Source organism: Monocercomonoides exilis (assembly GCF_001643675.1).
Source record: "Monocercomonoides exilis strain PA203 chromosome Unknown scaffold22-1379369, whole genome shotgun sequence".
NCBI lineage: Eukaryota > Preaxostyla > Oxymonadida > Polymastigidae > Monocercomonoides > Monocercomonoides exilis.
The window spans coordinates 598896-615301 of record NW_027150567.1 but is presented as its reverse complement, the minus strand read 5'-3'; the positions used below and the strand labels follow the sequence as shown (position 1 = coordinate 615301).

Below are 16406 nucleotides of genomic sequence, written 5' to 3'. Positions count from 1 at the left end.
AAAAATGTCCTTCTTTTGTTCAAACGAGATGGCTTTGTTTGTACCCAATTTGCTCATTTATAAGGAAAAACTGCCAGGACATTTTAAAACATTCGTTGATTTCTACAGATAAAGTGTTAAATTCAGTATTAATGGAATTATTGTTATTTCCTATTCACAGGCTACAACTTTTTTTGGAAAACGATCACACAAAACTTGGTGAAATTTTCCCCATGATCCTTCAAACAATTGGAATTTTATATGGGATCAAATCCTTCCAAAGATTCAGATCTTCAAATTGGCAAAATGCAATTACTAATATTCTTGTTCTGATGCATAACCATTTTTTATTTGGAAAAACAGGTGAAATGATATCACTGGCACACGCTTTAACACCAGTTGGAATTCAAAAGTTCATAAGAAATGAATTCACAAATTCATTTATTGAAGCAAAACACGTTATAGAAAAGTTGGATTCAAAAGGAGAAACAGTACATCTTCTCCATTCAATCAGTGAGCATTCAAATACGGAAAAAACAATTCTTCAACAAGGTCATATTAATGAAGACAATAGATTAGTTCGAATGAGATATTCCTCGTTTTCACAACAAAAGGAAATTTCATCACACTCAGATTTTTTCAACTCAACAAATTCTTCTTATTCATCTTCATTGCAATCAAATATATTCAATTGTTCTTCTTCCAGTTTGGATAAAAATCAACTTGGTGATATTTCTTCTCCTTTTTCATTGACGTATAATTTCTTTTTATCAAATGATAGTTTAGATCTTGCTTTGGAAAGGTTTCATTCATCTGTTAGAGATGAACAGGTCAGCTTTTTCACAATGTCTCAGTACCTCAATTGCTTTGATGATATGTTTGAAGATAAGAAACTTGATGACGTATGTGCAGAAATTATCAAACTCCTTCGAATTGCAGATACAGTCGAAAAAAGTGAAACACAACAGCAAGAAGAACCAAAAACAATAGAGGAATTTGAAAACGAATCGGATGATTTTGAAGAAGACCCTCTAAGAATTTTGTTGGCAGAAAGAGATTTGAAAGATCCTGATTTTCAAGCAGCTCATATTCTTGATTCAGTGATGAGATCTCCATCTTCATCTTCATCATCTTCATCATCTTCATCATCTTCATCTCCATCATTATCTTCGTCTTGTTCATCATATTTTTTAACATCATCATCAAGATCATCTGACTCATTTTCCGACATGAATGAATCTTCATATGTTGCAATTGAATCGGAAGATGATGAAGTTGAATTGCTTTTTGCAAGCAAAGTTTTCGATATCATCTCACCATCTTCGACTGACAAAGAAGACGAAATGTGCCTCAATATATCTTCATGCATCACCTCAAATTGGTCCAATAGGATGGAAAGAAGGTTTGAAATATTTATAAACTCAGTTTTATTTAAAGAAGATCAAAAGCTGAAAGAGTTGTGTCTGAAGATATACCAAAGTGAGATGAGGGCATCGCCAAGTTCTGTTGTGGAAGATTATGCTCAAATCTATTATATAAACTTATCAAAGAAAAGTATCAATCACACAATATATTCAAATATTTGTTTTTCTTTTGTTTCATCACCGTTCAGCAAAGCAAGCTGTGAACGAATTTTCTCGAGGATGAAAAGAATAACTGGAGACAACAGACACTCTCTTTCACTTAATACTCTCAACGCATTGCTTTTAATATAGTTTTTCTTTATTCATTTTTTGCAATTTTGTTCAGCTAAGTTTTTTTTGACACATTTCATTTTATGAAACTTTCAAATAAATCTCAATAAATAAGGAAAAAAATCATGATCTTTTTCATAAAGACAATAGCTTATTTGTCAGAAGATGATGAAGTTTTGTATTCATCCTTTGTGCGAATGTTTGATCAATCACACAAAACTCCCAGAGATTATACCGTGTGGTGTTTGAGTGGTTGTAGCAATAACAATAACTCTTCTCTTTCTCTTTTTTCTTCTTCCTCCTCCTCCTCCTCTTCTTCTTCTTCCCTATTAAAACCCTCTTCCCTCTCCCACCCCTTCCACCCCTTCCACACATCTGCCTCCATTGCTGTTAGCGATGCTCTCTCCTTCATTTTCTGCACCTCACAAATCAGCATCGTCCTCCGCTCCTTCTGCAAAGAAAGAACAGCTTCCTCTTTTTTCCTCTCTCTCAAGCGCTGCTTGTCGTAATATCCCCTTCTCTTTGACATCCTCACTGTTGGCAGGCAAAGTTATTTGCTCACAAAATATTTGCCTTCTTCTTCGCTTCGCTTGGCTCGTGTGTTTACATTCTCTTCAGATGTGCATAGTTTCCTCTGGGATGTGAAGAAGTGCTGCTCGTTTTTTGGTGATTCTTCTAATGTTTCCTCTTCTTCTTCTTCTTCCTCTACTGCTTCTTCAAAAGCATTGTCATCCTCATTTTCCTCTTCTCTATCTCCGTCATCGTCATCTTCCTCCTCTTCGTCTTATTCTTCTTCTTCTTCATTTATTCTTCCTCGTCTCCATCACACAACAAAATTTTAAGCACAAAATGAAATGTTGTTTGAAATGTGTTCAGAAGAAATGTGGAACAATCGATCTGAAAGTGAAGCTTATAACATTGTGAATGCAAATAACAACAATAATACAAACAAAAGCATTTTAGATTCTAAATCATTAACTGATTCATCATCATAATATTCTTCTTCTCTGTTTTCTTCTTTATCTCATTCATCATCCAGCAGTTCCTCCTCTTCATCCTCTCAAATATCCAACAGCAACAACAAAAACTATAACAACTTCAAAATTGTCCTCTCACATCCACCAAAAAGCCTTCCCTCTCCTTCTTCACAACCCTCTTCTCTTCTTCCTTCTTCTCCTTCTTCATCTCCTTCATTTTCTTCCTCATATTCGCTTCTCTTCTACTCTCTCCCTCTTTACACCCAATCCCATTCAACTCTTCCTCCTCCTTTGCCTTTCCCCTCCCTCCAGCCCCTTCATCCAAGCGATCCTCCTTCCACTTCCAGTCTTCAAGAGCTTAAATCTGCTTTTTTCTTCATTTTGGAGCAGCTCAACAACTTCTCGTTCAATGAAATGCCATCAAAAGAAGCCAGCCGCGAAAGCGCAGAGAGTGTGATGCTTCTCCTTCAGCAGCTCTGCTACATCGTCCCAGAGAAAGTGGATGTGAAGATTTCGTGTGGAAGCAACTGCACGTCCACTCTGAATGTGCAGATCGAATACAACAAACAGGAACTTAGTGTGGAGAGCAACTCACAGCTCAATCTGCTCTGGGAAGCAATTGAAAAAGAAGAAATTTCCTTCACATCTCCAACATCGATGGGGTGTGGCTAGTTTTCTAAGCTTCTTGTGCACTTGTTCTTTGCTGTGATGAAAGTTCTGCATCATCCTGTGCCTCCAGTGAGTGTCGTGTTAGAGATGTATTCACATTATCAATCGATAAGAGCACACCCAAAACAGGTGAAGCAATTGCTTAGACTGAGTAGCATTCTCCATTCGCCTTTGCTTGCGAAGCATGTTCCTTTGTTAGCATTGACACTGTCATCTTCCTCTTCTTCTTCTTTCTCCTCTTCTTCCTCTTCCTCTTCATCTTTCTCCAACAATCACCTCCTCCACCGCAACTTCCCAGCCACTCGCACCGATCTCTTCGAAGCAGCAACAGACTTGTCCTCCAAATTTATCTCTCTCTCTTTTAAGTCCTTTGTGAAATCATGTCTCAGCTTCGTATGCTGGTTCCTCTTCTCCCTCTCCTCTGACCTTTTAGCAGCTTTCCTCGTCGCCTCTTCACTTTTCCCTTGTGATGCAGCATTCAATGATGAAATTTCATCTTCTTCAAAACAGCCAGCGAGTCTAGTCATTTACAAAGTGTTTGAATATCTCAAAACAATGGTCAATGTGGTGGTGGAAGATGCAGCTCAAGTTAATTCTTCTTCTTCTTCTTCTTCTTCTTTCTCTTCCTCCTTTTCCTCTTCCTCTTCTTCCTCATCTTCCCTTGACAACTCCAAGCCCCATCACCCCCAGCTCCCTTCTATCTGCGCTGCCTCTTCCTCTCTCTCTCTCTTCCCTCTCTCTTCTCTCGTCCAGCTCCACATCTCCCACACTCTCCAGGGTTTTCTTCCTCCTTTCTTCACTTTGGATGATATTCTCACGTTTTCGATGGACTTATGCTTCTTTTCTTCCCCACCAACATCGTTAATAACTTGAAATTCCTTCCTTATTCTGTTTCAGAAAATGCGTTTTTAACTGATGCTGATGATGATGAAGCTAATTTGCCACACAAAAATAAAAAACTTCCTTTTTCTCCGTCTGCTGAGCCGGCAAAAATGAACATGTTGATTCAAGTCAGCTATCCTCTTTCTCTCTGCAACAGCTTCTTCACCTTCATCGATGTCAAATCTGTTCTTTCTTTTTCTTCTCCTTCTTCTTCTTCTTCTTCTTCTTCCTTTTCTTCTTATTCTTATTCTTCTTATTCTTATAACTCAGAACAACAAAAACATCTTTCTCACACAACCTTTTCAATGAATTTGTCTTTTTCCTCAATTATTGTCATACGATCAACAGATATTTGCAATTACTCCACATCTTTAGCTATTTCAATTTGACTTTTCATTGAATAAATATTCAAACACTCATATTCTTAGCCTGTAATCACATTCTTATTTCTCGCGTATTTTTATGTTACACAGTAAACACGCACAGTGAGGGCATTGTTCAGCATTTGCGGCAGGCGACTCTCTGAAAAAATCACTGGACATGTCTCCGCTTTCACAAACCTCAGCCCACTCAACCCAAGCGCCTTTACAACCAGCAGCTCCATCGCGTATTACAGCTTCCCCTGGTTCTCTTTGATTCTCTCCGCAAACTCTCTGTATGTTGTTGGATACACGCCTTTGGACTCATTCCCATCACCTTCATTTTCTTCTCCATCTTTGCCTCCACTTTCTCCTTCCTCTGCTTCTTTTCGCTCCTCAGGTTTCAACAGCGCAATCTCTGCTGGAGAAAGAACCACATCCTCTATCCTCAGACAAACCTCCTCCATTCCCTTCTCTACCATCTCCCCCACTTCACACACTGCAACTCCTAGCCTCTTCACTTCTTCGTCCAATTTCACAACCTCACGCCTCGACAACTGAGATTGCTTATCGCCGGTGAAGGATAAAAATTGATTGTTGATAGACAAAAATGCATTCATGTCTGCCTCCTTAAAAATGAACTTGCCTAGCAATTTCGTTCACGAAAATGCTGTAAGTTACAGAAGTGGATTCACCAGTGGAACGGAAAGCATCTCTGAAAGTACCACATTTTTTGCATGCACAACGCCCCCATATAGCGCAGCTTGCTGTGCCTCAGCATATCCCTCGAAGCGTCTGCAGCGCTCTCAGAAACAGCTTCTTGTGTTAGCACTGCAGACGCTTCGAGGGATGCCTCTCGAACTCTTCCATTGCTGCTTCCTATGTGTATGATGCAGCCACCGCTGAGGCAATCGAAGTGCCAATTGCAGGCTCAGATGAAGATGAAAATGTTTTATCATCTTCTGCCGCCTTCTTATCTTTGCTTCTCCGCCTCCAGAATGGGAAAGTTGATAAAGAATACAAAAGATGCTGAGCAAAGAGACTACTGCTTCACATAGGCAGCCAAATGAATCTTCTTTCAGAAAAGTTGAATAACAAGTTGGCAGCTCCTTCTGAAATGCTAAGATAATATCTTCATTTGAAAAAAGATTTCGATTTGCTCAAAAAGCCGATCATTTTTGAGCTATGGAACAAGAAGGAGCTGAATTTCTTTGAACGATAAATTGAAACAAGCAGATGAAAAATGAAAATAAAAACAGATGAATTAGCGAAAACAATAAAGTTTATTAAAGAAGATTGCGTCTCATAAAAGAGATATAAGTGCTATTTTGAATTGATAATAAAAGAGCATTTCTGCGGGGAAATGGACTAAACATTTAATTTTTAAATCAAAAATTCTTTTATTGTTCTGTATGTTGTTCATTTTGATTGTTGTCCAATAACAATAAGCAATGAAATGTTGAATTTTTCTCAATCTTAAATATCATAAAAAAAAGTATTCCAAGATTAGCAGTTTTTTCTAATGTTACACAACAAAGAAGTTTGTTTAAAAGAAAGAAAGCATTTAAAAAATCAGAATGAATTATCAAACGGATGAAATGAAAACAATGAAATAAAAACAAATTGTCAGTTTGTACAAAATGGCTAGAAATCAACAGTTTTAAGAAGTTAAAAAGACAAAAATGTTAAAATTGAATATGATGTAATGCTAATTTTGAATTAATATCACAGTATTAGCGAAGAGAAATCTTCTTTATATTTTTTCTCTCTATATTATGGTACCGGAATGATCATAATTTTTTGATCTTTTTTGATTAATTATCTATAAGTCACTGACTGACTTAAAACAAAATTTCATTATAAGTCACAAAGGCTTAGTTGATTCGCATTGATCTGAAAGAAACCAAGTCAAAAATCAACTTATTGAATCTTTGTTTGCACTTTCAGTTTCTTTCGACAAAACAACAAATCCTTCCAAGCCATTTATATGGACGCTTTTTCTTTTTTCTTTTTTCTGTCTTCAAAAATTGAATCATCGTCTATTTCAAGTTCTTCTCATTGTTTTCACCTAAATAATAAATGTTTTCATTTTTTCTCTTGATTTGAATGATCTTTATATCGGTTGTGGAGAAGGACTTCCTATTCCGTAAAGTCTTCCAAAGTGATAAATAATGGAAATGAAAATGTGAAAAAATGTTCTTCTCATTTCCAAAAGAACAATATGGGTGCAAAAACAAAAACAAACGAATTCTTTATGTTGATTTTGAATATTTATTCGTTGAATTCTCATTTGTTGGATGAAGTTTTTTTCTTTGCCTTTCAAATAATAACTAGTTCACTTTTTTTCGCTTCCTTTTAATGTGTTAATTGAGTGTGAAATTCGAAAATTATAAACTTGTTTGCTCAACTATCTGATTTCGTTAAAGGATTATGAAAAATGTGAAAATTGGTTAAACAAACTGAAACAATAAACCGTTTCCAATTGTTTCTATATTTATGGACCAATTTCTCCTGAATACAGTTAATTAAGTTTTTTTTCATCTTAAAAACTATTTCACGAAAACTCTGTTCTTCGATAGATATGATGTTTAATGCAGTTTTGTGATTATTGCTCTCAGTTCTGCTTTTGCTCCAATATAGGCTGAATTTGCCATGATTTTTGAAACTAAAAGATGTTGAGAGAAGGTTGGATAGTGATTTTTGAAAATTACATTGTCATGGATGCTTCCCGGTATGTAATCTCTGATTGTGCTTTCTAATCTGTTCTATAAATTGACTCCAATTTTTACATTATCACAGAAAAAATGATGCATTCCACTTTGAAATTTCATTCCATTTTCAAAATTTCTACTGAATTAATAAATTGGAATAAACGGACAATTCAAAATAAGTCAAACCTGTTGCAGTTCTTTTATTCTATTTATATGGGTGATTCTTTTTGAAAAATCACAAATGTTTAATTTTCAAATGAATCAAAAATTTCATGTTTAGCTCAAATTTTTATAAACATTCACGAAACTTCACTTGAATTCAAAAAATTGCGATATCCAATAATGGATTCCATATTTGGTAAGTTTGGTGCATGTTAACAGAAATTTGAGTAAACTATGAAAATTTTGAATAATTTGAAAATTAAACATTTGTGACTTTTCAAAAAGAATCACCCATATGAAAAATAAGAAGCGAATAAATAAGTGTATCTTTCTTGTTTAAAATAATGCTGTGGAATAATTGAACTGCTGAGCTATGTGATTTTTGAAAAGGTAAAGAGAGAAGTTATGCAATTGATGTGGAACACAAATAAATGAAAATTAAAAATGCAGAAATATATTCATCAATAAAACAATAAGCTTGATTTTTTCCACGACGATGAGGTATTTCATAATCAAGAAGAAGACGAAGAAGTTACATATAAGATTCCGATCTTGCATAACACGAAATGTGGAAAAGTTAGTGAATAGAATTGTCAATTTTTTTTTTACAAAATTTTTCAATTAATGATTTTTCACACAGGAGTTATTGGTGCATTCGAAGGTTGTATTTTCTTTTTTCTGCACTGTCAAGAGCCTCCAAAAAACAAAATCGTTTCCTTATATATTTTTTGAGATAAATACCAGAAAGATTTTTGCATTTGAACAGATTTATTATTATTCTCTTTTATGAGTAAATATTTAAAATAAATTTCTGCATTTGTGACTTTATTTCGGTCGAAGGACTAGTATTTCAGTTCTATGGTTTTGTTCAATGAACCTTCTCATACTTTTTGTGTCATCACTTAAAAGAAATAAGAACTTCTTTTTGATAAACTGTATTTTGGAATTCATTTTTAAATGTTTGTGTTGGAAAAGGCAAGAAAATTAGAATACCATATATTTGAAAAATCATGTATAAATACCTATTTATGGCAGATAATCAATGCATAACCCAAAATTGAATGAGGCAAATTGATTATTAAAAGATGTTGCTAATTTGAGTTATTCAAAGAACGAATATGAACAGCAATATTAATTATTTGGGCTTAATTGTTAAAGATTTTTTTGAAACAAAATTATTAATATCTCAATTTATTTTGTTTGACATTTTGAAGAATTGGGAAAAAAATGTTATGCCAACTCACACAGAGAAAAAAAACTGTTGATAAACAACAATCAATCATCGGAAAAATTCGCAAAAAATTCATTAACCCATCTTTAGGTTATCACCGACTGACTGGGTTTGTTCGTTATGAATTCGACTTGCTTCTTCGTCTTCTCTCATCATCAGCCCAACCTCATCGCGGAAGGGCAAAATCAATCGAATCTTTGGATGAACAACTTTTTCTTTTGTTTGTTTTTCTTCACCATGGCTCTATTTCTTTAACTCATGTCATATCTCAATCAAAACACGAATCCCAAACATCAACTGTTCGACTTCTTCATTCAACAGCATCAAATTAAAAACCTCAACTTGCAAATCTTTTTCTTTCATTTCGTCCAGATCGTTTAGAGCAAATGAAGGAGGTGGGAATTGTGCTTGACTGCACAGTAATACCTACAAACAGGCCTGGAGGGAGGTTGGAGTTTGGAAAAAAATACTAATTAGGGAAAAATCACATTTATTGTGTCAAGGCGGAGGTGGGAGTGAACCACAATGTGGGGACAGCAAGCACAATCAGTTCTATCTACTCTGGGTCAACTCACGATTTACCATTTTCAGAAAGCACTACCCGACATTCGAGCATAGGTAGGGAGGAGCAAAGAATTTAGCTGATTTTGCTCTCATTGGAGCGAAACCAGAGCTTGGAGCGATTATTACGAAGCCAGTTGGTACTCCTGAGTTCGCATCTCATCGTGTCATTGTTGAAAGATTTTTTGGAAAACTCAAAGCACTTTTTTCTGTCTTCTGTCATCCGTGGGTTTTTGAAATGAAGCGTATTGGGGACTGTTTTTCAGTGGCTTGCTGCCTCACAAACTTTCATATCTTGCACAATCCACTCACAAATAAGGATTTTGAAGCTAATTCATTGTTTTTGGAGGAGTTATATTCAAATTTCTTGAGAAAAGTTGATGCAAAGAAGGTGGACAACGCCAGATATTTCTTCAAAATGAAAAATAAACTTAATCCAGAAAATACCCTGACACCCACTATAACTACAATTTTGGATGAAACAGGAGGCTTATCTTTCACATTTTTACCATCATTTTTTATTTTCTTTTCTATTTTTTCATTTTTATAAACAAAATTTCACCATAATTCTTTTTTATACTGATGTTTCTGATGATGATCTTTAAGAGTGCGAAGACGAAAATGTCAAAGAAAAAAAAGAAAGAGCGAACAGCGAAGTTATGTGTCAAAGAAGTGAACAAATAATCCAAACTTTGGGGAAAAAAGGAGTGAAAATGATGCAGATTAAAAATGCAACATCTCCAAAGCAAGTCACTTGTGAATGAAATGGATATCTATTTGTGATTTTTCCAAATAAACTGCTCAATCTTTTCGTTCTCCTTCTGTTTCTTCAAATGAATATATTTTTCCATCTGTTCTTTAGTTATTGTTGAATAAAAAGAGATAGTCAGAGTATGTCGTTTGATTTAACTGTTTTTTCAACCTTTCCTTTAAAAAAAAATACAAAAAAATGAAATTTTTAAATCTGAACTTTGTTACAGGAAATGTTTTGTCAATATAAAATTTTAAAGGAACGAAATAATTAGTTTCTTTCAAATAATGATGTTCAAATTAAATGAAATGCTAAATCAAACAAACAAATTTAAAAATTTTGTCATGTTGCTTCGTTTCACTTAGGCTATAGTTTCATTAAGATATTTTTTTGTCAGCTCAACAAGTCGAATGGCTAAAAAATAAATTATATATTAATTTAACTTATTTTATTTATTCATTTAATTCTATATTTATTTAATCAATTATTATTATTATTATTATTATTATTATTATTATTATTATTATTATTATTATTATTATTATTATTATTATTATTATTATTATTATTATTATTATTATTATTATTATTTTGTTTTTCCAGAATTTTATATTCAAATAATTGCAATATAAAAATTAATAAGGAAACAAGCAATCACTTTTGGAATTATTTTAATATTTGTATTTAACAATCGGTTTTCAAAAGATCTGTGTCGAGATCAGTCAATTGATAAAAATAGATCAGTCAAAAAAATCATCCATTCTAAAAAATCAAAATGTCGAATGAATTCTTATGTTAACAAACAATTTTTTAATTACTGAATTTTTCTTTTTTTACAAAAATATATGAAAAATTATATTTGTTTTTTCTCACAGGAGTGGAATTCGAAAAAAACAATATCTTTTAAATGAGTTTGATATTTTATTCATAATTAAAAAACAATCATTATTCATTTAATTCTTGTTTCACATTTCTAATATAATAATCATTTCTTTGATGAACGTTGTAATTGGGATTGCTACACCAAAAATTATTCTAATTCGGAATTTATAATTCGAAATCGAAAATTTATAATTCGAATACGCAAATTATTAATTCAATTTCGCAATTTATAAATTCGATTTCGGAAATTAATAATTCGAAATCGAAAAAAAATAATTCGATTTCGGAATTTATAATTCGAAATCGAAAATTTATAATTCGAATACGCAAATTATTAATTCAATTTCGCAATTTATAAATTCGATTTCGGAAATTAATAATTCGATTTAGAAAAAGAATAAATCACTATCGAAAAATTATATTTCTATTTCGAAATTCATGTTTTATTGATAATATTTAATTTATCTTGAGAAATAATAATTTGAAAATTTCTGAAATACATTATCCAATCAAATGTTATTACAAAAAGAAAACTGTTTTTTTAAATTGCAACTTTTGACAAATAAATTATTTTAAGATTTTTACAATTTCATAAATCAACATTTTGATGAAAAAAATACAATAAAAAAAAATTCACACTTTTGAATTACCTTATGGAAATAGAAAATTTCAATCACATTTATTGAATAACATCAAACAAGAATTTTTTCACCAAAGATTTGTTTAAGTTTTCTTTGTTAAAAAATGAGAAAAACATCAGTTTTTTAAAATGCATTAGAATTTCTTTTCTATATGAATAAACTCCAATATTGTTTTTTTAATGAAAAGGAATAAATTATTTTTGTGAAAAATCATCATTTTTCAAATGTCGATAAACAAAATTTACTGATGAGTTAAAAGCAAAGAGAATTTTTACTCAAAAACATAAGTTATTCATTCAATAAATTAAAGAATTTCTTATTTCGAAATTGATTCATTCTTTTTTGAAATCGAATTAATAAATTACAAAATCGAATTATTTTTTTCGAAAATGAATTGTTATTTTTTGAATTCGAATTATTTTAGGTGTATTTAAAAACAAAAATATAAACTGAAAAAGTAAATGAAGATTTGAAACTCAAATACTGAGTGAAGCCAATGTTAGAAATTAAATCTATATTTTTGGTTTATTAATCAATAGATTCAACAATTCATGATAAACATAAATATCGATGACATATAGTGACATGTGGGAAATTACTCATTTCTTGCTATTTCTTTTTTTGAATGATTTTGCTCAGTTAATTAACATTTTTTCGATCAATTAAAATGAATAACATATGTTCTGTTTTTTTATTATTTAAAAATGAAACGCAACAATTTGTTATTATTTTATCGATGATTATCTTTTAAAATTTTGAAAATATATATTGAAAGTTCCTTTTGTTAAATTTTCATGAGAAATTGAAAAATGATATTTTCATCATATTTTCATTCCAACTCACAAGATTTCACCAGCTTCAATGTAATAACTTTGTTCAGCAATTATTAACATTCCAAAGTAACTTGGTAAGTTGGAATCAAAATTTTATTAAAACATTCAGTTTTCATTTTCACCTGCAAATTAAACAAAAGGAACTTTTCAAAAAAAATTTGAGATCTGGGTTATTCTTTTTGAAAAGTCGCAAATGTTTAATTCTCAAATAAATCAAAAATTTCATATTTTGCTCAAATTTCTGTTTCCACTAACGAATCTTCTTTAGAATGTGTGAAATGGCATTATCCAGAAATAGATTTTACAATGGAGAAGTTCAGTGTATGTTAACAAAATTTTCATAAAAATATGAATATTTCTATTATTTTGATAATTAAACATTTGCGACTTTTCAAAAAGAATTTACCAATATGCAAAAGAACTCCCATCAAATAATAACCAAATAAATAAATAGATTACATATCGCAATGAACAAATAAAATTCAGAAAAACACTCTTCTTTAAAAACATCAAATAATTCTGTATTTTCTTTTTCTGAAACAGTGAATTCTTCTTCAGTTTCTTCTTTATTTTTAATTCCAAAAAAAACACTTTGACATAAAATATCATTGTTTTCATTATCTTCATTAGGCCTTTGCGACAGACCGACATTTTCTTCATGGCTCGACAAGTCGACCGACAAAACAGTCAGCTAATTATTATTATTATTATTATTATTATTATTATTATTATTATTTTTTTTTTTTTTTTTTTTTTTTTGATAACCGGAAAAACAACAAATCAAGATTAAGTTTTTCCATTTTTATTCAATTATTTTTTATTTTTTAATTTATTTTTTTTTTTATAAGATAACAACAAACAAATATTTAATTTATTGATATTTAATAATTTCAATGGGTTATCGACAGATCTTTTTCGAGATCAGTCGAACTACATAGATCAATCGTTCGAAAAGATCTATCTGTCGAATAAATATGATTTTTTCGAAAACATTTCTTTTTATTAAGAAATTGACTTTCATCACTATTATTACAAAAATATCTTTTTTCACTTGAAAAATTGAAAGAATTCAAAAGAAAAGGAGTGTTTATCTGTCTGACACATATTATAATCAGTCCAAGACCTCATTCTGCAAAACATTTCATCTCCTTTCAAATGTTAATGTTATTAATGATATAAATAAAAAAACAGTTTTCGATTGCGTTCCATAATAATAGTATATTTTTTGTTTTGCAAACAAACATCAAATTTGTGGTCAAAAAAGGGAGAACATGCACTTAAGGTTTGGTAGGAATAATTGATTTTATTGTCAAATAAGATGGATAAGTAATGAAGTTTGACTGAATTGTCAAAACTGAAGATGAAGATTTAACATTATTTGCGATAATTTACACATCATAATTCAATTGCAACACGCAAACATCTCACACAAATTGGAATAAAATGAAGAAGCATAAATTCTGAGATGTTTTGAATTCAATTGTAATTCAGGAAAAAAGAGAAAGAAATAACACACAATTTTGATAAAGAGAGCTGAATTAACATTGAAAACATTATGAAAAAAAAAGATAAGCGATCTGTAAGGTGATCATTTATTTTCTTTTTTTGTTCTTTCCTCTGTTTCTTCTCTTCCTCCACTTCCACCTCCAATGAACTCCTCTCCTTCGTTTCTTTCCAACATCTCCTCTTTTTCTCATTCCAATCCAACTTCTTCTTCTTCATCTTCTTCTGTCACATCAATCACATCAATCACATCCCAGAACATCATCTAATTTTGCTATAATTTTTGGTCCAAATCGCAGCTGCAGTGACAGGAAGTGCTTTTACAGGTTCAAAACAACCTGCAAAACATCCAATTGCTTCAACAACAACAACAACAACAACAACAACAACAACAACAACAGAAACATTTCCAGCAAAAATTTTTAATTTATTTCTTAAGCTTCACCTTCAAACCACTTCTCCCTCAATAAACCAACCATCACATCATTCTGCTATTTCTTCAACGTAAACACTTTCTCCATCAATATCATCTGCATCACATTCACAATGTGCACAATATATTGTGAGCCGACCTCTTTTCAGTTTGTTGTCGAATTGCGAAAAGTCTATTCCATTGAGCGAAGCAAATTCATAAATAGAAAAACAAAACCTATCTATTACTGCACTCAACTGCGTTATCAGTTATTCATTTAACAACAGTAGCATCAGCAACTGAAGGCAAGAACTGAAGTGACACGATAAAAGACACAAACTCTTCCTCAAACGGCTTTCCCTCTAAACAGCAGTGCATCTTCATCATCAAATTCATCCTTTTCTTCTTTGCCTTTTCCATCTTCATCTCCCGTTATAACTTTTTCAAACGTTGTTGCATCTTTTTCATCCATGATTTACACATCTCTTTGCAATCACCTTCAATTTCTCCCTCATCTGCATCTGCAAACGTCGATTCGACTCGACTTTGGATGCTGGACACAATTGTCATCGGACAGAAAGTGGGGTTGAAGCAGCTTCGTTAATTGTTGCAGTGTGCGATCCAGAATGTGCTGGCAAGAGTGAGAAGGAAGCGAGAGAGCTGGATCTGGCAGCACACCAGCCAGAGACTGAGGAGCAGCAGGATGCGCGACATGAAGGAGAATGTGCGGAATCTGCAAACGATAGAGCAGAAGACACATGACGAGTGCATGAGAGACAATGTGAAGTATTCATTTGCGGAGATCTGGGGAATCGCAATGAACAAGTACTTCTGAAGGAATAAGAGGAATGATAAGATTGAGCGGAAGAAATGGTCAGAGGGAGGGGTAAGAGAAGATGCTTTGTTTACAAGACCGATTGAAGAAGATGACACAAAGAACAAAAAAGGCAAAACAGAAACAAATGAAGAAAAAGCAGATGACTCGAAAGACGAATAAGACGCAAAAAACAACAGATTGTGGCAGCTCGCAGCAGGGTGAGTGAACGAAGGAGATCGAATGGCTGAGTGAAAAAGAGAGATTCAGAAACAGCGAGAGAAAGAGAAGGAAAAACAGAGAGATGCAACAATGGAAGCGAAGCAGAAGTAATTGGAGACTGCAAAGAGAAGGGAAAGAAAACAAGTCCATTGAGAAGATTCAGAGGGAAGAGCAGAAGAGAATTGTTGATCATGAAAAGCAGAAGTTGAGGAAGGAAGAGAAGAAACTTGCAAAGAAGCGGAAGAAGGAGGAGGCCGAGCAGAGCCTTCTTCGATTTGAGCAAAAAGAAGAAGTGTTAAGGCTGCAGGACGAGAAGTTTACAGAGATTCACTACAAGCCGAAGAAAGATGTGGAAGCTGCTGAATGAGAAGCAGATTGAGGCGCTGGGTCAAACAGCTGCGTTGCTAACGAAGATGGCAGAGATTGAGGTGGCATACAGTTTACAGATGTGCAGCGCTTTCTGGTGTCCGGAAATGCGCTGGAGAAAGAAGAGGACGAAATACAGAGGAAGATGAAGATGAAGATGAAGAGTTTAAGAGAGAGAAAGAGAACTGGCATCAAATAAGGAGGAAGTTAATGATGCAACTTTTAGGAGTGAATCTTTAGATACTCCAGCTTTGCTTCAATCCACTTTTGATTCTCAGTTAACTTTTCATAGGATTGAAGTTCTTTCTGCAACTTGCAATGTTCCTATTCTTTCTCCCATCACAGATAGCGCCCAAAAAACACATATGCACAAAATAATCAGTCAAAGTGTTCGATCTGTTCATCAACAGCAATTGCGTTTTATCAATCTATATCAATTCTTTCAAGGTGTCTTCATTCTCAATGTACTGTGTCCATTTCATTGTTTTCTAAGGAATTGCTTCCATTAAATTCTGCAGTCTTAACACAAAATAATCAGCAATTATCGTATCCACCTTTTTTTCTCACTCTAGTTGCTTCTTCTTCTTCAACAATTCTCTTCAAACATTCGACAAAGCTCTTTCAGGAGCAACATTTTCAATAAGCACATCATCAATATCATTTCCATTATTTCAGCTTTTGCCCCAACAATTATAACACCAACTCCAACAGACAGTAATGTTCCAGTCTTTTTCTTCTACGTCTCTGCCTTCTTTTT

At 32.7% G+C, this 16406-nt stretch overlaps 4 protein-coding genes across 4 annotated transcripts; 3 read left to right on the top strand and 1 right to left on the bottom strand.

Moving 5' to 3' along the window:
- Positions 1 to 824: 824 nt before the first annotated feature.
- Positions 825 to 2515, top strand: MONOS_14257 (uncharacterized protein; the record flags this gene model as incomplete). Its single annotated transcript, XM_067867043.1, has 2 exons — positions 825 to 1381; positions 2218 to 2515. The coding sequence occupies 2 exons, from the start codon at positions 825 to 827 to the stop codon at positions 2513 to 2515; spliced, it is 855 nt and encodes a 284-aa protein (XP_067727491.1).
- Positions 2516 to 3064: 549 nt separating this feature from the next.
- MONOS_14258 (uncharacterized protein) lies at positions 3065 to 3465 on the top strand (the record flags this gene model as incomplete). The annotated part of the gene is made up of 2 exons (XM_067867044.1): positions 3065 to 3312; positions 3366 to 3465. The coding sequence occupies 2 exons, from the start codon at positions 3065 to 3067 to the stop codon at positions 3463 to 3465; spliced, it is 348 nt and encodes a 115-aa protein (XP_067727490.1).
- Positions 3466 to 4811: 1346 nt separating this feature from the next.
- MONOS_14259 (uncharacterized protein) lies at positions 4812 to 5180 on the bottom strand (the record flags this gene model as incomplete). Its single annotated transcript, XM_067867045.1, has 1 exon — positions 4812 to 5180. The coding sequence occupies one exon, from the start codon at positions 5178 to 5180 to the stop codon at positions 4812 to 4814; it is 369 nt and encodes a 122-aa protein (XP_067727489.1).
- Positions 5181 to 15365: 10185 nt separating this feature from the next.
- Positions 15366 to 15650, top strand: MONOS_6049 (uncharacterized protein; the record flags this gene model as incomplete). The annotated part of the gene is made up of 1 exon (XM_067876250.1): positions 15366 to 15650. One exon carries the CDS (start codon positions 15366 to 15368, stop codon positions 15648 to 15650), a length of 285 nt encoding a protein of 94 aa, XP_067727488.1.
- Positions 15651 to 16406: the final 756 nt, after the last annotated feature.